The sequence below is a fragment of the Serpula lacrymans genome (genome assembly GCF_000218685.1).
Source record: "Serpula lacrymans var. lacrymans S7.9 unplaced genomic scaffold SERLAscaffold_5, whole genome shotgun sequence".
Lineage (NCBI taxonomy): Eukaryota > Fungi > Basidiomycota > Agaricomycetes > Boletales > Serpulaceae > Serpula > Serpula lacrymans.
In genome coordinates, this window is record NW_006763294.1 from 1,075,285 (window position 1) to 1,096,600 (window position 21,316).

The 21,316-nt window shown below is 48.1% G+C and overlaps 9 protein-coding genes across 9 annotated transcripts; 5 read left to right on the forward strand and 4 right to left on the reverse strand.

Annotated features, from left to right (window-relative positions):
• Positions 1-569: 569 nt before the first annotated feature.
• Positions 570-1,194, forward strand: SERLADRAFT_385049 (uncharacterized protein; the record flags this gene model as incomplete). Its single annotated transcript, XM_007316517.1, has 5 exons — positions 570-597; positions 624-680; positions 734-821; positions 915-1,104; positions 1,169-1,194. The coding sequence occupies 3 exons, from the start codon at positions 646-648 to the stop codon at positions 987-989; spliced, it is 198 nt and encodes a 65-aa protein (XP_007316579.1).
• A 2,105-nt stretch (positions 1,195-3,299) lies between these two features.
• SERLADRAFT_436223 (uncharacterized protein) lies at positions 3,300-3,745 on the forward strand (the record flags this gene model as incomplete). The annotated part of the gene is made up of 3 exons (XM_007316518.1): positions 3,300-3,378; positions 3,437-3,582; positions 3,653-3,745. 3 exons carry the CDS (start codon positions 3,300-3,302, stop codon positions 3,743-3,745), a joined length of 318 nt encoding a protein of 105 aa, XP_007316580.1.
• A 163-nt stretch (positions 3,746-3,908) lies between these two features.
• On the reverse strand, positions 3,909-5,448 carry SERLADRAFT_463453 (uncharacterized protein; the record flags this gene model as incomplete). Its single annotated transcript, XM_007316519.1, has 6 exons — positions 3,909-4,598; positions 4,660-4,692; positions 4,752-4,865; positions 4,915-5,007; positions 5,062-5,237; positions 5,292-5,448. 6 exons carry the CDS (start codon positions 5,323-5,325, stop codon positions 4,068-4,070), a joined length of 981 nt encoding a protein of 326 aa, XP_007316581.1.
• Positions 5,449-5,587: 139 nt separating this feature from the next.
• On the forward strand, positions 5,588-6,371 carry SERLADRAFT_463456 (uncharacterized protein; the record flags this gene model as incomplete). The annotated part of the gene is made up of 3 exons (XM_007316520.1): positions 5,588-5,646; positions 5,718-5,848; positions 6,119-6,371. 3 exons carry the CDS (start codon positions 5,632-5,634, stop codon positions 6,192-6,194), a joined length of 222 nt encoding a protein of 73 aa, XP_007316582.1.
• Positions 6,372-6,565: 194 nt separating this feature from the next.
• Positions 6,566-8,219, forward strand: SERLADRAFT_407207 (uncharacterized protein; the record flags this gene model as incomplete). Its single annotated transcript, XM_007316521.1, has 8 exons — positions 6,566-6,709; positions 6,788-6,880; positions 6,934-7,095; positions 7,169-7,604; positions 7,760-7,777; positions 7,871-7,901; positions 8,058-8,079; positions 8,136-8,219. 8 exons carry the CDS (start codon positions 6,566-6,568, stop codon positions 8,217-8,219), a joined length of 990 nt encoding a protein of 329 aa, XP_007316583.1.
• A 363-nt stretch (positions 8,220-8,582) lies between these two features.
• On the reverse strand, positions 8,583-9,514 carry SERLADRAFT_414464 (uncharacterized protein; the record flags this gene model as incomplete). Its single annotated transcript, XM_007316522.1, has 3 exons — positions 8,583-8,829; positions 8,897-8,935; positions 8,990-9,514. The coding sequence occupies one exon, from the start codon at positions 9,474-9,476 to the stop codon at positions 9,234-9,236; it is 243 nt and encodes an 80-aa protein (XP_007316584.1).
• Positions 9,515-10,013: 499 nt separating this feature from the next.
• SERLADRAFT_355278 (uncharacterized protein) lies at positions 10,014-11,324 on the reverse strand (the record flags this gene model as incomplete). The annotated part of the gene is made up of 4 exons (XM_007316523.1): positions 10,014-10,339; positions 10,645-10,717; positions 10,771-10,833; positions 10,873-11,324. Coding segments are annotated over 4 exons (879 nt in total), but the record flags the coding sequence as incomplete, so codon positions are not given.
• Positions 11,325-11,556: 232 nt separating this feature from the next.
• Positions 11,557-12,082, reverse strand: SERLADRAFT_385057 (uncharacterized protein; the record flags this gene model as incomplete). Its single annotated transcript, XM_007316524.1, has 2 exons — positions 11,557-11,631; positions 11,694-12,082. The coding sequence occupies one exon, from the start codon at positions 12,070-12,072 to the stop codon at positions 11,896-11,898; it is 177 nt and encodes a 58-aa protein (XP_007316586.1).
• A 6,994-nt stretch (positions 12,083-19,076) lies between these two features.
• Positions 19,077-21,247, forward strand: SERLADRAFT_414466 (uncharacterized protein; the record flags this gene model as incomplete). Its single annotated transcript, XM_007316525.1, has 4 exons — positions 19,077-19,706; positions 19,756-19,821; positions 19,874-20,281; positions 20,363-21,247. 4 exons carry the CDS (start codon positions 19,077-19,079, stop codon positions 20,465-20,467), a joined length of 1,209 nt encoding a protein of 402 aa, XP_007316587.1.
• Positions 21,248-21,316: the final 69 nt, after the last annotated feature.

A 21,316-nucleotide genomic window follows, 5' to 3' on the forward strand; every position in this document is an offset into this window, starting at 1 on the left:
GCCAAGTTTCCTGGAGTAAGACACCTATATCAGTTTTCTACAAGACAGTGTTGCAGATGTATGGCGAATAGCAAACAATGAATTGTCGAATGGTATATCAAGCGAACGGGCTTAACCGTGACGGCGTCCAACAAATGTGTCGTTGTGGTATTGGTACTGCTGACAGCCCTTTTGGGGACCGTGGGACAGGATTACCGGATACATCAAGGTTTGTGCACCTCGTCACTTTCCTCGTCATTGACCACCATCATGGTTGACTCGAAATTCAGTCTTTTTGTCAAACGGCATCTCGACTTCGAGCAAAGCTCAGAGTTGTAGAGACACCACATATCTCGAGATAATATATATTGGTCCAGTTCACGTCGAGTGTTCTAGATATGCAGCTCTTATTCGAAATCCAACCAGTGGAGACCATTCTCCATTCCGCGCTATAGGGGCCACCCAATGTTCCACATTTCCATCGGACTCTCGGATGCGTTTCATTTCTGCACGTCAGGCTACGTCATTCATCCCACCTCGGCGATCGTTCCAGTATAAAAACTATGAAGGACCACCTAGATTTTCCCCCCATACCATCACCACCTCTGAGCCATTTTTGCGTCTACTCATTTTTTACGTCCTTTACAATTTTAACATCGGTTAACAATGGTTGCTTCCTGTACTTGCCAGAGTAACTGCGGGTGAGCTTCCTCCAACACATCGTCAGTCTAATTGCTGACAGCTGGTCCTTAAGTGCTTGCGGTCCTTCAGGGACGGGTTGCGCGTGCCCTCAGGGAAAATGTGAATGTGACAAGTGCGTCAACAAGGCTCATTCTAACAAGGTGCGTTGGATTAATAATTTCGGTTGCTGTTGCATCGAACTTTGCCATCGAACCTATCTTTCCGAACCCCGCTAACGATCCTATTCAAAGCAGTGCGGTTGTAACGGTACGGGTGACAATTGCGTCTGTACGCAGGAAGGAAAAGTCTGTACTTGCGAGTCGAAATAGGAATCAGAATATGCTCACTGAAGTTGGTCCACCAAGTAATTCAAGGAAAGAGTCCCATTGTATGAATAGGCCACAGATGTATTTAATATGAAGAGGTTCTATACAAATGACTTAAGTACGTGCATTTTCTAATGATGTGTAACTATGAAGTCCTGAAATCACGGCATATACTCGTGTAGTATATCAATTTGAAGCCATTGGAAGCTTATTTGCCCTGGTGTGATGACAAACCTGAGAGAAAAGCATGAGGGTCGCTTGTGGTGCTAGGATCGACAAACTTCAGGAGATTGCGTTGCTTTTGCAGGGGTGTCAATGTCCTACCTGGTGCCGGCGATAGTCTCGCTTCACACTTTGCACTGATTTCAAACGTTCCTTTTTTAAGGCGTCTAGGTGTTGATAAGGTCTGATTCTAAATAGGGGCATCTATTCAATAAGTTCTATCAGCAGTCATGTCAATTGAACAACCCGTTAGCAACTACTGATAACAATTGCATAATGTTCAAGATTTATGGTAAGTTCAGAGACGTCACCCAACGCTCCATTATCTTATCCTCCAATCCGCCTTATCCGATGAACTGTCCCAAATATCAGAAACGTTGCAGTATAGGACTTCATCAAGTTTCGGGCTTGGAAGAATATACACGTCGAGTTGGATCATATAGGCATTAGTGCAATGACATTTAATGTCCACATAACTGTGGAGTGACTTGTCTGGCTTCCATTGATCAACAGTGATAGAAATGGCTCTGTTCTTTTTGGTCGTGTAAAGAACTTAATCAGGGCCAGACATTACGATGAAGGTCCTCAACTATTCCTCCAAATATCTCACAGTCAGTCGCCATTTGTCCCTACCCAGCCTGCTCATCATTTGACTCGTATACTTCATTAATCCTAGTTGCACCGCTCATTTTTCTCAATACTTCGTAAGCTATGGTTTTGAACACTTGGAAGTAAATTGCGCTGACCCTATATTCAGAGCAGTGAGACTTCTTGAGATTTCGTTCTATAAAGCCACCATTCAACTAGCCATGTCATCCCAGGCACATGCGTTCTACTGTCGCTGTTTGCTTACTAGCGGAAATGTCGCTGTCGGACCAACAGAGAACTGTTGTACTAGTTGGAGGCGAGATGTTAGTACCTGCCCGATTTGACTAGCTGTTATGTTGGAGTCCACGCTGCGGCTCAAACACGGTATCGACAATATTTCTAGTACGTATTAGACTTTTACTCGTCCGACATATAGGGAAGACACAGACGATACTGTGGCGGAAAATGTTGACTCGGGCTCCGAGTTGAACCCAGAGTAAGCGAAGAGGTATTGACTATTTCATGTTTACTCCCTCCTCGATTAAAGGGTTGATATCAATGATTTCAGATATGAATGTTAATACTAACATATTATCCTCGTCCGTTCCTAGCAGCATCATGGAATACATACAGTTATAGCTGCTATCATTGGATTTATGGCTTTTGACAGGTCCAGCGTCCTCACCTAAGGTCTTCCTGACGAGTTAAGTTCAAATTGCAAGAGGATACGGCTACTAACAATCCGTTCACTAATAGCTTTGTATCTGGCATGGCTGAGGTTTCGTAAAGCACCCTACGCTTGGAAATATTTGAACTCGCCTGATGATGATCGATGATCATTCAAAGGCTCACAACGAATTCTCTGATTTTTACTCAGTACCGCAGCTTTTGACTTGAAGAACGAACCAGTGAAGCACGTCCTATGATACATCCAAGCGTGCACTTTAAAACCGCAGAGTGCATCACATCGCGGTTATTGTTGGCAGCACCATCAACACTAGGCTTCGTTGACCTTTTTCAAAATAGCACAAGAAAAACTTTACTTCTACTATTTGACAATCATCTTTGCCGATGCCAGTGGATGCCAGTGAGCATTTCCTGGTGGTTACATTCATCCATTCATCCAGTTACAAGGATTGGGGGAAACGCAATCCAGGAAATACAAGGAAATTCATGTCACGTGATGTTTTTGAACAATGTTTCCTTTCTTGGATGAAGGGAACGCCTTGTATTGGTTTAGCGACTCGACAAGTTGACGCTCACTTCGTAACCGCCATGGCTCTTAAAAACCGATGCAAAATCACTCTCATCATTCTATTGCTCGCCCTCTACGATCCTGGGACACTCCAAGGCTTATTGACTAAGTCTCATAGGATTTTCAAGCTACACGCTCCTTCCCTGCTATCAATTCTCGAATAGTCGCGACTATATATTTTTCCTTAAACTTGCATCTTCCCCTCTACAAATCGCATTTGTGCTATCAATCATCGCAATCACACAAAAATGTACAGCACCCAATCGACTTCCATTTCCCGACGTGTAATCACCGTCTGGATACTCTTGTTCGCGCTCACTGCCCTTGGTAAGTCACTACGTGATGTAGACCCCCAAGTTTCATACTGATGGGCCGCATTATTTAGCTATGGCGTCGCCTGCACCTATTCCGGAACCTGTTGCTGAACCTGCTCCAGCGCCGATAGAACCTGCACTCGCACAGGTCATTGGAAGTAATATGAACCTTTCATGCCAGCACGGATGTCCCGCTGCCGCCAGTGCAAATCAACTTGTAAGTCTCGGTTTACTTTAGACTTCGTTGGTATCTCCAAACATTACTAATATGGCATCGTGGCCCACAGGAGTCAGCCAATGGTGCATCTTCGTCAAGAGCCAGCACATTCTCCCTTATGGGAGCTATTGTGCTGACCGGGGGACTTCTAACCGCACTATAATGTCGAGCACTTCGGACGCCATGTACACGCTGTAAATATAGACGCGGAAGGTAGCCCATTGTGGATGTTTGTTGTACCCGGTATTATTAAATATTTTAATTCTAAAGCTCAATCGACATGAAGACGATCCGTTCTTTCATTTCACATAAACTCGGGTTCAACATAACAAGAATGGCTATAGATGAACCCCAGAGATCGCAGCAAGATTAAAATTTTCATACATCGTCGAAATGACTTCTCGGTAGATTCAGCAAACACTACACTGCGCTTAGTTGATACATATACATTCGTTCATATTCGACGGGCATCTTCACGGTAAACTTCAGTCTTCCCCACATCTATCCATGCCTGTAACGATAACCTGCAATTGATACCCGCTACACCTGGTCTTCAGTTCTCGACGCAAAAAACTGGCTCGGAGGTAAGGGTTCCAGGTAAGAATATCAGCAAATGCTTCGTCGTCTATACCAGCAGTCCTGAAGTGCGATAAAAGGTGTCCCATGTTGGGAGTCAGAGACCCCAGGAACGACGATAAAGAGCGGCTCGGAGCCCGAGCCGGATTTTGAGTTGAACTATCAGGAACATTGTTGCGCATTCTGTGAGATGTTACAGTAGCTTGAGAACTGAATGGTGAAGAAATGTTGTCAAAGTGAACATTTTGCATGCTGTTCACAATGATATCTCCTTGGCGTACTGAAGTACCCTCCGCACAGGATTGAGGGCATTCGGAGCTGGGAGGAACAGATGCAACACATGGACTGACGTCGGTGGTGGGAGGAACAGATGCAACACATGGATTAACGTCGGTGGTGGGCGCAGCGTGGGCCATGGGGTTTTCGTTATGTTTGTATAGCTTGAAGTGCAATACAACTGATGGTCAATTTGGTAAATATTGCAACACATTGTGTACTCACCTGCACGCGGGAAACATTGAACACAAGCCTCTGCTTTTGTGTCAAAACAGTTGTCAAAGCAAAAGTACTTGAAATTGTAGTGAAATACTCACCCTAAGTCTAATAAGCTCATGTCTTCTGATGAATAATCTTCTTGTTGTCACTTCCAAGATCCACGACTCATCATATTGTAGAAGAAACCGGCCAAGTGGTTTCCACAACAAAACCTGACCCAGATTGCAAGATAATCCAATTCAAGGATAAGTTGAAAAATACCTCTCGCTTATAGAATTCTAGAGTTTCTAGAGATTGTTCTGTATACCTCTTCCTCACATCAAGGTGCCTTATGGCAAACCACCTTATGAATTTCTGCATTTTCTAGTATTAGCATGTTATACTTGAACATGATGAGAAAGAGCGCACCATCAATACACGGTATTCCACAGCACTCACTTGGTATGCATTATAGAGATCCTGTACCTTAACACGATCCAATGCAAGGTCCAGCCAATTTGAGGGACAGGAAATTATCTGCTTGGGTGGAACCAGACCACAAGTGCGGGGTAAGGCCTTAGTTAGTGGACTAAAACTAAGCCATCCTACATATACACAGCTCGGATTAGATAGAAGACTGTTACGATGATAATGCTCACCTTTTAAGTTAGTGTTATAATGTTGAGACACCATAGTACTTGGTTGGAAGGAGTTACAGATAACTGAAGTGTGAGAAAGCAATGAAGGGTGGGACAAAGATTTCTTGCTATATTGGTTCTACGAGACTGAGTAATCTGTTGATAATCGGGGTCCATTTCCGACCAGAAGACTGGCCAAGAAGATATGCTCCGTGCATCCTTTCCTTCGGTTTTAAAATGGCGCGCAATGGTTTTGCCCAATATGTGTGTGTTTACGTAATCTTGTAGAACGAAGCTGCGAACGTGAATTGTTTGTCACGGTGGCTGGTTTTAGCGGAACGACATCGTGTATCTTGCCCTCATGGCCCTCATAGAAGTAAGTTATTTCTTTGCTCCGACCAGTGGGAGTATTTTTTATCATATCCATCTCATCATTGCGATTTCTAGGTGATTGCGAATGATCGATTGGGGAGAAAGGTCCGGGTAAAGTGCAGCCCAGACGACACGGTGGGCGATTTGAAGAAGCTTATCGCTGCCCAAACTGGAACAGATCACAGGAAGATCCAGCTCAAGAAATGGTGCGTTCCTGTGCTATCTTTCGCGTGATCCATCTTTCGCATTCGCATCTGCTTTTGCGTCTCGAGATCTGGCAGATAGGAAGGTCAGCATGCTCCAACCTACTGCTTCCGCAGTTTAGGGGCATAGCGGAGTCTGTCAGTACTTAGGGGCCAGCCTGACCTGATGGTCGTAGCTTCTAATACATCTACAGTACCAAACCGGTTCTTCTTTCCCAATTTATAAACTGGATTTTTGTTTTTATAAGGTATTCATGCCAGTTCTTTTGACAGGTACACAGTCTACAAGGACCACATTACACTCTCAGATTACGAAATCCATGATGGAATGAGTCTGGAGATGTACTAATAGCCTACACATTGAAGCATGGGCAAGCTTGCTCGGAGTTGAAACTTCACCAGCGGAAGATTGGTTTTAACAGACGGATATTCTCTGTCTGATTATGGAATGTAGCTAAGGTCTTCTGAATAAAGCATTTTGTATTTCTACTATGAGTATCTGATTGGTGTGGCATATGACCCGAACTGACGTTTCAGGCCAATTATAATCGATTTCTCTCTTTGAAGTGAACGCTGAGTACTTAAAGTACGTATCTCAAAATGCCACTTACTCATTACTAATATACGCCTTTATGACTGGTAAGATGTACCCTTATTCATGAGATCGAATTTTTACCGGTATATCTAGACGAAAGTACTAGCATCGATACTTCGCGAAACATGACCCAAACCCGGGCATCTACCCTAGCCACAGTGGCAATTCAACACAAGGTGATCCCTCGGCCCCTACCAAAAGAGTTTAAGAAGCTGTCCAGCCGCGCTACACCTTACGTTCGGTTGTGGTCTATTATGCGAATCACCTCTGTGCGTTTTTCAGTCTTTACTGTAAGTATATTCACAGTACACTTTTTTTATATCGTTATTTTGATCTTGGTTTTGCAGAGAAACTTAAGGAAGATGGCGCCCGAATTCCTAGATACGGACAAGCCCATTCGCCAACAAGCACAGGATCACTGGGCGTCTTTTGTTGAAAATGTATGTGTGATCGTCGCTCTTGCCTATCAAAACATCATCTACAGTTTGTATAGGCGCATAAAGCACAGTATGATCTATTAAAGCATTATGAAGGTGATTGGCCAGTCGAGGCCTACATGACACGCTACCTGTCAAACAGATTGACCGTCATATTGATGGAGAAGGAAACTATGGAGGGAAAAAGGAACCAATCTGTTACCAAAGCAAAATCGACAGTATCCGCACCTGTTGGTCTCGCCGTTGCTTTCGAAAGTTACTATAATTTCTAACTCCATAACGTTATTTTAGAGCCCAAACCAACCGTTGCGGTCCGACCAGTTAAACAGTTCCCTTACTGTCCCTACGCCAAGGGTGTCAGCATCCGGCACAGTGGCGCACAGCCGCAGCCGCACCCCCTTCCCTACACCTACACCCACTACATCTGCACCCACACCCTCCCCTCTCGCAGTTTCTACTTATAGCCCCCTGACCCGTAATGGTAATAGCGATGACTCTGGGCTTAGTTACTTCCTAGGCTCCCTTCAGCCAGATATTACGCACATTCTCCCAGTCCTGAAGGAAATCGGAATCACCGATGGTAAGGATGTAGAGGCACTCAAACTATGGCCCTCGGGAAGGCGACGCGAATTTTTGTCGTACCACTTAGGAGGCAAATTATCACCGTTTGAACTCGCAACGTTGGAGCTGGGAACGACAGGAGAATTGGGACTAGGCATGGCATCAAGTTTAAGTCCTAATAGTATTAGCATGACCTGACTAACGGATGTTGAATGAGAGCAAATTGAAGTATTATAAGTGTACAAATACATCGGCGAAACTACATTTTTTTTTGTCGGTCTTGGAAGACCTTGATACCTGCACTAAGATGTATCCAGACAGTTAAGAACCTTCAGGCAAGTACGTATACGTAGGACTATGGTCAAGCTATTTGAGACTCACCAAGGATAATCAAGATGATATGTCAAGCTCAAGCTCATATGTATCGTTCAGCTCAATCAAGTACAATTGAAAAAAGTCAAGGGTACTTTTAAGGCAAGGCAAGAACAAAATATAGTAAAAATACAGAACACCATGCATCCTAGCTACGAAACCATTGCAAAAGCGCAACTATCAACAAATTTGTTGACATAGAAGGCTTCGAAAATATCTAATGAATTATAGTATGATATTCCTCCAGTGATAAAATCATCACTACGGAAGTAAGTGAACGGCCTCATAGAATGTGTGCGATCAATATGTATAATTTCCCTTGCAGGTGATGTCGTCCTCGTTGAAATCGGGACACACCATCCACATCCCAACTGATTCATCAGGAACGTCACCAAATTTTGAGAATTAGTGCACGAGAGCACATAAATAATAAACTCTTTCAAGTGTAATGAATGATAATCAGACAACTTTCGAGGTATATTTTGCCGGGGTACCGCAATTTTGGCGGTGTAGTCTATAGGCCTTTCGCTCTGAGAGCGGCTGCCAATGAAAATGCAAACTTGTCCGCGTTGTGATACTCTACACAGAATATGGGGGGATACGACAACCTTTTTCAAAACAAAAAATCAAGTCCAACAATCTAAAAGAAGTTCACGCGAGAAACAAACCAGCCGCCTGCGATTCATTCACCGCATCACTTACGATCAGACGTACCAAACCAAGATCAGCCTGCACACGTCTTCGCCTTTGTCTGACATAGCTTCCAAATTGGAAGGGAAAAAAAAACCCAACGCGGTATCATCGCGAGAAAGGGAAAGATCATTATTTTTTCTCTTTATGAATTCAGGTACATGGACTCCATACTGGTGGTAGTACACGAGGGAGGGGGCATCATACAGGAAGTTGGTGATTGTAAGTGAGGACATCCGTTCACATAAATGAGTACTGTTTGTGGTGACTTGGCAGCAGCTGATACATAGTACAGGAAGAGGAAGGTTGGACGATGAAGCTCAACAATCCTAGAATAAAAGCGCATGAGAGTCAGCAACCAACGCAAACGTATTCATCAGAAATGTTGATCCTTACCAGGTCACTTTTTGTCGCATCGAGCCTTCCTGTATTAGACTATAGATCGCTTATCAGCATGACGGTGCAAAGAGATCCCAGTGGGCTACCTACCTCTCACAATCCATCCTTACCGCACTTCACAGCCAAGTAGTACCCATCGCCATCGCTGCCATCGTCCTCTGCCTCCACCACTTCATTCAATGCGTCAACTGCCCTCCCTCCGATTACAAGAAAACTATCCGCTAACAGCACAGATATATAGGGTACACAATGTATACTAAAAGATAATATGATAGCTTCCACGATTCGAATTTGCTTTGCTCCAACCAATGCCCCTATCCCCCACACCACACATTCATCGATACGCGGTAGAGTCCTGCAGCCTCCACTGGCGTAAGGGAGCCCACCACCACACCGACGACGACCAGCTCCGCTCCTGCGCTGTGGTATCTTGATCTTGGTCTTCGCCCTGCGGCTCCTGACGATGCCCGTCTAGTTCTACCACCGAGCTACGACGCCGACGCCGATCTCTCACTCTCGGCAACTTGGTTTTCATCGACTCCTCCTCCTCCTCCTCTTCTTCTTCCTCAATATCCATAGTGTTATCCACAGTCTGACGGCGTTCCCGATCCGGCCCTCTCATGCCATAGTTCCCCCTGCCCCACGTTGCTTGCCGCTCATCATTCCGTGACTCCTCCCACACCTGGTGCAGTCGCTCAACCCTCTCCACGGCCTGGATACGTGCAGCTGTGATATGCGCGTGCCGAACCTTCGCATAAACCCGCTGTACGAAACCTCCTGCCATGTTACCTCCGAGCTGGCCAGAGGTGCTGGCTGTAGATGAACCCAAAGAGGACTGGATGCTCCTGGACGGATTGAGTGAGGCAACGGCACTTTGTGATCGCGATAATGGCCTGGCATCTTCGGGCCTTTCACCCGGGCTTCGATTGACGTCGTCCTCACCTTTTTCATGCCTGAAAGCGCCCGTCATGCCCTTCCAGACCGATTTCGCCTTCTCCCTTTGTTCCTTCCTCTTCTGAGCCCTTAACTTCCGTTTTCTCTCCCTCTTCTCCTCTCTTCTCATCAATTCTTCTACCTCACCAATTCCCATTCCCGCTCCAACCCACCACCACCAACCCAAAAAGCTCTGCCACAGCACTACGGCCCACATCAACTTGGGCATCCACACATATTGGTCTTGGCTTGGTATGTACAAAAAGTTGAGGGTGGTGGAGATGATGGCGAGGGAGATGGCGCCTGCACCGAAAGCCGCTGTTCCGCCGTCAGTGCGCCAGGCTTGCCGGCGATTGACGAGAAGGCCCCAGATAAGTAGCGCCAACGTGAATAGGAGGGAGAGCGTCGCGTTGCAGACGTTGCGAACATCGTTGACAAGGGAGACAAGGCTCGTATCATAGTAAATCGGGATAAGCTGCATTACTGCAGAAATGATGGCTAGGGGTCCTGTCAAGCACAAAGTATCAATACGTGTACGAGAGGGACACCAAGTTACAACGCAGCCATGCCGGCTGTGAGTGATTGCACGAGGGAAACGATTTATATAAAAAGGGCAATGTCCACCCGTGACAGGAACTAAACTTGCAGTAAAGCATGACTTCCTGATGAATTACGTATAGCTTTCCAGCTTGGACCAAAACATGGTGGACAATGATATCCAAAGATAGGGAACGTAGCCGGAAGGAGAGATACAGGGTAGTTTGCGGCAGTTACGCGGCACAAAGCACCGAGAGTGAAGTAGTGACACTCACCCAATAGGCCAAAGATGAGTCTCGCTTCTAAGTGAGAAGGAAACAACAGCGTCAAGAAGTGGATATGGGTGATCTGAGTCAATCCAAGGTGAAATAGGTACATGCCGCAAAGAACAAAAAACGGACCTGAATGAGACCTGAGGTAGTTGCATTCATAACTATCCAGGTGGCCCTCTCGGCAAGAGTCCACTGATGTGCATAGATGGTGGTAGGATCATTTGGGTTAACGGTCGAATTTGGAGTAACGTAACTGGGCATGTCCACTGCGAGATAGCTGAGCATATAGGGCCAATGCTGGCTCTCCTGCACAGTTGCTGAAAAAACGACGTGAATGGTGGCGACGAGGGATATGAGCAGAGTCGTTACTGCAGAGATCTGGAGTACATAGTTGACTTGTGCAAGTTTCCAGTGGTATTGAGCTGTGAAGATAAGGTGTACGAAAAGAACGACCACTAGAGTGAGGACGACACCTGTCAGGAGGATCTGGACAGGGAGTGATTTGGCAAAACTGGGGCGATACTGAAGAATTGGATCGCTGTCATATGAATCTGAATCTGACGTTGAATTCTGGGCAAACACAGGTGAAAAATAAAAAAGGAGGACGAGAAAGGACAGAGCCCAGCGCAACGTTGGCGGCGAATCCATGGGAGTAGGAGGTAAAGACGGATGCTGGTTACGCCGTCACAGCCCGTCACAGTCTCTCGCCTTTCAATCTTCCTTCAGCTCTTGGCTCCCTTGGCTTTCTCATAACAGCCAATGCCAGGAATGCGTCATTTCGCAAATCACCGCTCCGTGGACTTCTTCTCTGCCTTTGCACTTATCATCTGAACACGAGGCTGCCTGCCTGCTTTCGCTAGGCCCACCACACTCCCGTCCTGCAGAAAAATCAAAAAATCACCCAGCGCAACCCATATCTCTATCTTCTGTGCCACAACCTTGCTTATATTTTTGCATATGAAAGCTGTCATTGATGACTACCCGCGCAACGTCAGACGCTTACAGCCCGTATATTTTCATCCTCGACGCTCACTGGACATGCTGTTTATAAGGATACGCCGTGGGCGGTGGCAGTCTATAATTGCTGTATTCTTTCAATATCCTGCTCGTATATCCACCTAAAGTGCTCGGGACCTTATTACTCGCCTTCAGGAGCGTCGACTACATGTTTGGCGCGCGTACACCCTGACTCCTGAGTGGTATTGTTATATATTTCCCCCCGATTTCCGTGCCCATGTTTAATAAGCAGGTAGGTTACTGTAACGTCGTCCCCTCAAGTTCTATATCCGGCTTATCATTTTGATCCAAGGCCGCCCAATGATTTTGACGGACAGGTAATGCGTCCGTGACTTGGCCTCTTACGACATGCTCAAGAGCTGCGCCACTAAAAGCTTGAGGAGAACATGTGACAATGCAGACGATCAACAACATCCTTCGCTCTGACACCGAGCGGGATCGAGACCCTCGAACTTTGCCGCTACTGGCTAGTTTTCCCCACAACATCCTTACCCTCACCACGCGAACACAAATAAATATGCTTATTGGATCCGAGACCGACTAGCAAGGAATGCACCGGGATCAATCAGCGTCGGGGATCCGTCCGTGGTTCGAAAGCTGGTTCGAACTGACCGTTGATTAAGGGCCAACATTTTCTCTAGTTTCAATCACAACATGTGTATCTATGTGAACAACTATCGAATACTTGTCGTGACGGTGACGGAATCACTGGAGCTTCACTTCAACGGGCAAGCTCTACACTACCCCGCTTGAGAGCAGAATCAGGTACTTTCAGCCTTTTTGTGCTCTTGGTTCAAGGCAGTCTAACCAAGGATCTGGCGAGAAGGATTGAGATTGTTGCAATGTGAATAGTATACCGCGGTGGCATTGTTCTCAAGTGAACGACCGAGATAAAGCGATAAGGCTTTGTAGGCCTTTTCGTGGTTGAGCCAAACGTTCGTTATATTGCTCACATAAAATACAGTTTGTACTTAGTGTCTGAAAATTATAAATGCATTATCGTGCTGCTGCGCTTGTTATCACTGTACAAGTGATATCATTCAAAGTTATATATTGTCCCAGGTCCAGGCGCATATGACTTGTATCATATTTATAATTATGGCCGTCAAACTTGTATGAATTTATGGTTTGCCAATGATCATGAATCCGAGAACACTACTCATTGTTCCTAGCTACCGCAAGAGTTTATTACTCCCTTCAAGTCGTTATCCCACTTTCGCCATAGCCATAATACCTCCTTCAGGCTATCCTCACCTTCGAAATCACAAATTCTACACTCACATGATGCATTCTTCACCACAAACCTCGTCCTCGTCTTCATTGTCACCCCGACTCTCAAGTATCCGATTCGACGAAGAATCATTGGCAACAGATACAGCCAACCCCAAGGCGAACACGCCGAGCGACGACGATAGCAGCGTACGTCCGTCCGCAAACCACTAACAGTATGCAAACCCTAATGCCTCGACATGTACAGAACGCCACAGGTGCAATTCCAACACTTCCGCTCCAACCTGCTCCCGAAAAGTCTGAAAAGCACGAGGATGCGGATGCAGACCCTCTTGTCATCCAAATCGTCGTCCGGCGGGATCTGCTTGATGTCAGTACACTCATCTACCTTGTTTCGTGTATTCGTGTTGGTGTTATTCGCGTTATTCGTGTTGGTGTTGGCATATGGATTACCCAAGTGCATCTTTTTCAAGAGAACAGCGAGAACTCTGGAAAGTGGTGTGGAGCGTTTGATTTGATGGTGGACGTGCAGGACTGGAACAGTGAATGGGCTGCGAACTCTGCGAGGATCGACTGCGCAGGCTTAGAGCTCGTTGACAGGGACGTGATTGTGAGGTGGGGCACGGGCTCAATAGCCCTTCGACGCGAGCCTCTCAGATATCAGGCCTAGTTTATGCACGAGAAACGCACAGATCTTCACCCTGTCCCTCTTTCCATCCCTTCCTAAACGAATATTCCTCCGCCATCTCCAAAAACTTGCTCGCTCGCTCACTCACTTGTCCGCAGGCAGAAAACTGGGGTGTCGGCCCTCTGATGGCCCAAGTCGCACATGCAGCCACCGCCGTAAGTCCCATCCTATCAGCCTCGAATCTATCCGCTCCCGCGACCAGCGGGGGAGAGTATTACCCATGCTAACCCACCGACCATCTCCCCGATTCCAGGTCCTCCACGAAACGCGCACCCGCCCCGAGACTATCGCGTACCTATCAGACTTGAAGAACATGCGCAAAGTATGCATTCCCATCCTTATTTGTCTTCCTCCATTCCACTTCTCGTTATCTACTGTGACACGACCTTCTGATGTCTAACCTCCTCGCCCTTGCCTTCAGGTTGTCCTACAGGTACGTTAAGTCCTTCCAATAGTATACATCATCAACCTTACTGGTTACGATCCTCGCCACTAATTTTTCACGCCCAAGGCTCCTGACCTACCCTCTCTGCTCAAACTTTCCTCCCTCCTCTCTGCACCCAGTCCTGCTCCCGCTCCCGCCTCCAACCCTCCCTCCTCTATGGCCACGGGCACTATCGACCAGCCTACGCAGGCCATCCCACACCATCTCTGGGTCGAACAACCCGAGAACATCCCAACATGCCTTGCCCTGGCGCCCAATCGGCGAGAAAAACCTGTGCGCCGTGCGTTGGACAAGGCTAGGTGTCGTCTTTGGCGGTAGCCCCAAGACTTCCGGGCTTCGCTTTTGCATAAGGGAGGAGAGAATGATCATGGGTGGGGTTCGTTCCCTGACCGCTGTGTCACCTAGTTCCTAATGTCCGAGTCCTTGAAAGACGCTCTTCGATGGCATTTTTTTAATCGTGTGCACGGTGACAGCTGATGTCTGATCTGAAGAACGGTGTTGAACGGGTAATACTATACTATACTATTTCTGATGTTGGGTTCGTGGGGGGAGGAGGTGTGGGTGCCCATGTGATGCCAAGTTAACGTTGAAGGCGGAACACGATCGATTTAGTCGAAGGACCAGGAAAAGGGAAGCTCAAGGTGCGTGTCCTCGCTGTATCTCGTCCGTGTGGAGGAGCGCGTAGGTCGTACTACCACTCCCGTTCAATCGCTTCAAACACACCAAGTACCATTAGTAATGCAGCCTTCACAATCTCAGGCTCCTCGCTTGAAATAATTTCTTAACGGCGTTTTCTTTGTAGTGTTTCCTGATAAAAGTCCTCCAGAACCAGATTCTCGATCATCTGACGCAGAAAGGTCCTTTAGACACCCGCATCCTTCGAGAGATGTGGGTAGGCTGTCCTGCGTGCAGGAGGTAACGACACTGATATCGGTCTTCTTGAAAGAGACCAAGGCTGTCCGCGCGGCTTCCACGAAGTTTGGCGCCGCTACAATCTGGTAGTAACATGTCTATGAACGTCCATCTTAGAAGCACATCGTGACTCATGACAACTTCGAGTCTTCGACGGGAAATTGGGGAACCTTTGTAATACTAGTGAGTTTTCCATTTGCTAGCCTCGCTCTCTTCGCTTGTACTAACGAAATATAGAACTAGAGCACGATTGAATCATCTGACGCTGGTCCTCGGCGGATCTGAGTGGGTAGAGGGTCATACTTATCCCCGGCCCATCGATAGCAATGTCCAACCAAGAGAAAGCCTGAGGAAAAGGCAAGCTTCACAACAAACAAAGAGACGTGACAGCAATACGTGTGTGAAGCTCAATTCCTTCCCTTGCGAGGTGCAGTGGAGTGCTTACGACTTTAGGTACGTTTCATTTTGAAGCAGCGACTGATTTATTGGCCTAATAGCTAACTGTATTATTCACTCTAAATGCACAGTACTTTGTTGAACATGAGGTGGAGGGTCAAGCCTCAGGTTCCAAGTTTTATTATTATTGTCTAACCTCTCAGCGTCAGAACAAAGTCTGTGAGTATTGCATTTTTTAATCATGACCCGTAAAACTGACTTCCGTAAGAGTAAGCATGGTAGCAACGTACCTTCCGATGAAGGGCTATTTCTTTACCACTTTGAAGCGTAAATTATCTCTTTACTTGGTTTCATCTGTTTTCTTATGCTGTATCAATTTCTGGAAACAGATTCCACTCTTGTGATGAACTTTGTATCATGTACGTCTTTATGTAATAGTATCCCCCCTATTCGTAAGGGTACCCGGCAGTCCAACCTAGTATTGCAGTTTTCTTTTCTTTTCCGGAGTCTCATTGTGGTCCTGCAGATGTATAAAGGTCATGAAGATAGCATACAGGTCTTGCAGTACTCTTTATTTCAAGCATGGCACCACAAACAACCTTCCAAGAGCTTGCGAACCTTGGCCACTACAAAATGATGTCTACAAAGCTGCTAATTCTCGGCGTGGAAATACTATGAACGGACCAAACGATCTCTCCCTCAACTGTGGGATCGCCGCTAATTGAGGGTGGGTTTTGTCACCGATCCATAGTTGTTGTCACTACATGTACTATACTGCAGATGGTATTGTTACAATGTCACCCGTGGGACACCAGTTCAGGGCCCACGGCAGGTCAGGCCTGGCGTTCATCAAACAGAAACGATTTGGTCCTACGACAATAGCAACAACGCCCAGCCTTACTATGCCACAGTGACCCAGAGTTGGACTGAGAGAACCTCTGCATCCTTGTCTGTGACTACTCCCGGTTAGTAAAAATATGTTTCTTCATTTAGCCGTCAAAGCTTTTCAACTTTTGTGCCACACAGCGTTGATACAGTTGGGCGTGCAGGTGAATATAACGGGAGTGGCCGAGTCTCACTTTAACATCTCGATCGGGACAGATCGCTCTCACTCACACCTACCGACGACAAACAACGTGTGCCCAAGCGCCCAAGCACGTGCTGATACCACGAACTGACGACGCTCAATCACAGCGCGCCTCTTCCCAGAATAGGCCGTCTCCTCAACGTCCACACTGTCACACTGTGCCCCTGTTCGCCACAAACAGGCACCGCGACATTGACGCGACATGACAACGCCCCTAAGTATCCCAATGGATTCCCTCTTATTTCGACAGCTTGACAGCTTGACAGCTCAGCGATCAACCCACGTCAATCAATTTCAATCACATTCCAAATTTCAAATTTCAAATTATTGGAAATTATCCATTAAAAGACCGTCCATTAAATGCCTTTAGACTCATCCGAAGAGGTAAATCCTAAGAGCGAAAGACCGTAAGGCCGTAAGAGCGAAGAGACCGTAAAAAGCGTGCAAGCGGTCTTCGTCAACGTCGTCAGAATCGCATCGCATCGCAAAAGGGAGCGAAAACGGGGTGTTGGTCGTGAATGTCGTGCGTTTCGTGAATAACAAGGTAGAGCCAGAGCCAGAGCACGGCGAGTGTTGCCTCATAGCGACCTTGGAAAAAAGGGATATAAAGAGTCTAGGGGTATGGAAGGTGGAAGCACGTGTGGTAGTGAGATAGTGCGAGAAACGAGAGAGAGAACGCGGAGGGAGAAAGAGGTGCACGAGGCGCCATTTACACGGACTTGTCCCCTGATCCTGAGGTCTGCGTCTGGGACTTGTTGTCTGACGCCTCGTAGTCGGCCTTTTCCTTTTCGCCCTTTGGAACGCGAGGTCTGGGATAAGATGAGTGAGTTGTCATGTTGATTGGACTCGGGGACACAGAGGGTATGGATGGATGGAAAAGAGGGATGGGGTGGAAGGACGGAAGAATGAAACGGACTAAAAACCCACCTCCGTACCCCACAACAATAACATGCCCTGGCCGAAAGCACCACCACCGCGACCCACGTCAGAATCAACCCCGCCAAAATCATCCACACCGCATTCCCAAACCCGACATCCAACGCCGCGCCGGCAAACAAACTATCCACATTGTCCTTGACGACCAACACGACGGCCACGTCGGCTGCGAAGACGACGCTGGAGAGGAGGGCGGCGATGATGGAGAGGATGAGGGCGGTGATGGCGACGGGGTGGGAGTGGAGGAAGAGGGAGAGGATGAGGATGAGGGTGGAGAGGCCGGCGACGACGAGGTGGAGGACGAGGAGGGTGAGGAGGGCGGTGAGGGCTGCGGAGACGATGGAGGAGGAGACGGAGATGAGGGAGAGGATGGAGGCGGGGATGGTGTAGCCGAGCTTTGGACCGAAGCAGAGGCCTTGTTCAGTGGCTGCGTCGAATGTGCTGAAGTAGGGAGTTGGTCAATTGGCGTGTAATGGCCAGATTTGAAATGGGTGGAGAGCCATGGAGGACGTGCGGACGGAATGACTCACCTAATCGCGCATACACCCCACACTCCAAATCTCAGCTCTGTTGCGGTATCGGAGACAGGCTCGTCCTGGGAAGCAGCATAGACTCTGATGATGTAGATGCTCTTGATGATGGGGAGGGAGAGACCGACGAGGAGGAAGAGGAGGAAGGAGGTGAAGAAGATGGCGAGGGAGATGAGGGAGACGATGCGATGTTGTTGGAGGGGGCGGGGGATAGAGGGAATGGAGCAGTGCATGGCAAGGGATGCGATAAAGGTAGGATTGATCGAAAGGCGTGGCAATGTGGACCTTGTGCTAACGCCGTTTATATCTGCAGCTTGAACGTCGGGTAGACAATGAGCGATCTAGTAGACGTCAAGTGGGGGGGACAAGATGGACGTAGGGCTGTGGGAGTGGGAGTGGGATGGCAAGGCGTGAGGCAGGCTGGTTGAGGTAAGGAGAATATTAGGGACTTTGAGAAGCCATGATGCATGAGCCACGATGGTGATAAAGATAGCTCACGTTTATTTGGAGTTCAAGGAAGTGAGTTGTGATTCTCATGGCTGATGAACGTTTTCGCGTATACTGCACAGGAGTGGGCAGATCAGCTGGGAGAGAGGAATTATTATGAGGAGTGCTACGCGGGCGATGGGGGACAAATGCGGTAGCGGTTGCGGTCAGATGAAGCACTTGTTCTGATGGGGCAGTTGAGTCGTCACAAGGTTCGTGCTTCCAAGATCCACCAGTGGGAGCGACGAACGCAAGTTCACGTTCAGGTTTCGTATAAGTAGAGCTCTGAGAGCGTCCCAGACCAACGCGCTTTCCCCTAACAGGGTGCAGCACGCACCGGGTACTCTGTTGAACACATCTGAACTCGATGTGTGCTAAAAGTGATTAGGCTGGTGGGGCACGTTTATCGCGCAGATGCCAGCTCCAAACCAGACGCCATGCTCTCTTGAATCAAGTCTGTGCTGTGGAGTATGTCGTCCAAATTGACACTGTCGTCGTCGGTATTTCCCGATATGGAAGGTGGGATTGTCGACTCGATGTCATCGCTCTCATCGTCGTCACTGCTGTCTTATGACAACGTTAGCAGCCACGACTCTCACAGTGGCGCACACTCCTGCGTCTTCAAAATGTCTTGGCAAGCTATGACATCCACTGACGTCACCACGCTCTATATCTACGACCTCTGCTCACACTCGATCACAAACCCCCATGTCCGAACCACACAGCAACTTCAACTCCCCCATCGTCCCCGTCGACTCCCACCCCGCCACCCACCCCGACCTCCCCGACCTCATCGCCAAATACGGCTCATCCACCTCGACTGCGTGGCTCGAAACTGACCGCTACTCCCTCTGGTCTCCCTCCCACCCCATACACCAATCAGAGTTTACCCCAGTTCAGGGTTATCTACACAAGCATGGCTGGCTCTTTGCCTGGGGCTCCCCTCTCGTATCTCACCCCTCGGCACTCAAACCCACCGTAGACGCGTTCCTCACCTGGGTGCAGAGTCTGCAGATCGAGCTCAAGCCGGTCTGGTGTTGCGTCGACTCTCGCCTAGAAGCACTGCTCGCTGATATGGGCTGGGCGACCGTTAGCTGTATCAGCGAGGACGTCGTCGACCCAGAACACCTTTGGGAGCTCACAAGCGATGACGCAAAGGGCAAAGAGGGTGGGGCATCGGTCGTGAAAGACCTCAAGAAGAATCTCAGGCGTGCAGACAAGGACAATGTCATCGTGGAGGAGATGCAGAAAGAGACCTGGTCGCACGAGGATAAGAGCGAGGTAGACAAGGGCGTCGAGGCATGGAAGAAGTCGAGATCAGGCATTCAGATCGCTTCAGTACGTACCCGCTGTCCTGCTTGTGTGGCACTTGCTCATCTAGACACAGACTTCCTTCCTTCCATGGCTTGACTATCAGCACCGCCGCTATTGGGTAGCCAGGCAGGACGGAAAGGTGCGTTTCGTCCATTCGTTTTTCATCCCTACCCACTCACCTGCTCATCAAGCCCGTCGGTCTCCTCATTCTCACCCCCGTGAAATCCCACTACGTCATCAAAAACGCCGTCTCCTTCCCCAAGGCACCCAAAGGCACCTCCGAAGCGCTCATACACTCCGCGCTCCGGGCCATAAACGAGGAGAGCAGGGCTTCGACCCAAGGCGTCGACCGCCACAGTCCCGGTGCTAATGGTAATACGAATGTGAATCATAGTAGGGAGAGCGACGCGACGCAGTTCGACGGCAGTAGCAGCGAGAACGAGAACGAGAATGGAAAGGTGGAAGTGACGTTTAGCATCAGTGCAGCGCCCTCGCTCGATCCTGTCAAGAACGTGTCGGGCTGGAAGTTTACGTGGCTAAACAAGACGTACAAGAAGGTATCTGAGTCATCGGGACTGTTCAAGAGGGGTGATTTTAGGGTGAGTCGTGCGTTTTTTGCTGCAATTGCCCCTCTTTCTGCGCACATATGATGATGGAGCTGATGTTATTGTTGTGGACAGAGCAAATTCCATGGCGCGCATGAGCCCATGTTTGTATGTTACCCCACTGAAGACGGTTTCGGCCTTGACGGCATCGAGACGCTCTTGAGGGTGCTCAGGAAGTAGGACGTAGGCAGTCACGTCCTCGCGTCCAGTTGTCAGTTTTCAACTGTCGACGTTTGAACTCTTGAAGCAAACTATCCAAGACACGGAGCGGAGGGAGTGTGGAACGTCCCGGCATCTCATCTCAAGAGTAAGTTGTATGGCGCGTACGAGTATATCATAGACGAAGAAGTGTTTTTGCGTTTGATGTCGATGTCGATATTATCGATATCCAGAGTGGGGCCCTCGTCATCGTAGAGCATTCATAATTGTAGGAATGGCATCTGATTTATGTGTAGCTTTGGATTGTATTTGTATAGCCCTTGTTGAGTTGTCTTATATAGAGTTGCGATTTCGTCAAAGTGTTACATGTGTAGGCTACAAATTAAATGTTTAATCGGTACTGAGGTCTCCCTCCACATAAAACGCCAACACCGCCACATCCATCGCGATATCTTCATCGCTGGGTTTCCCGCAATAAAATGAATTAGCTTCGGCGTGGGGAGGCCCTTCTCCCCCCCCCTTCTTTTTTTTTTGAGCCGACAGGCTCGTGGGCCTCAGGGAAAGGAGTGTCGGTGGAACCTTGACGACGACGTCTACCTCGTCGTTGTCTTTCGCCAAGTGTATAATATGGCGGCGCATAAGCGTTGAAAACTGGAATGGCGCCTTGGGGGACAGGTGTCGAGGAAGAAGCTAATAAGAATGGTATGTGAGCTGAATGTGTGCATGGGGGAGATGGGATGACGTCACGTTGCGTCACCGAGGGCGCGTCGGTTCGCGGGTTCATACGATGTGCCAGCCAAAGCCAAAAAGGCGCAGGCTGCAGACAAAGTAGGAAAAAGCGACCCGATGTGAACACCGCGATGGTAAAAG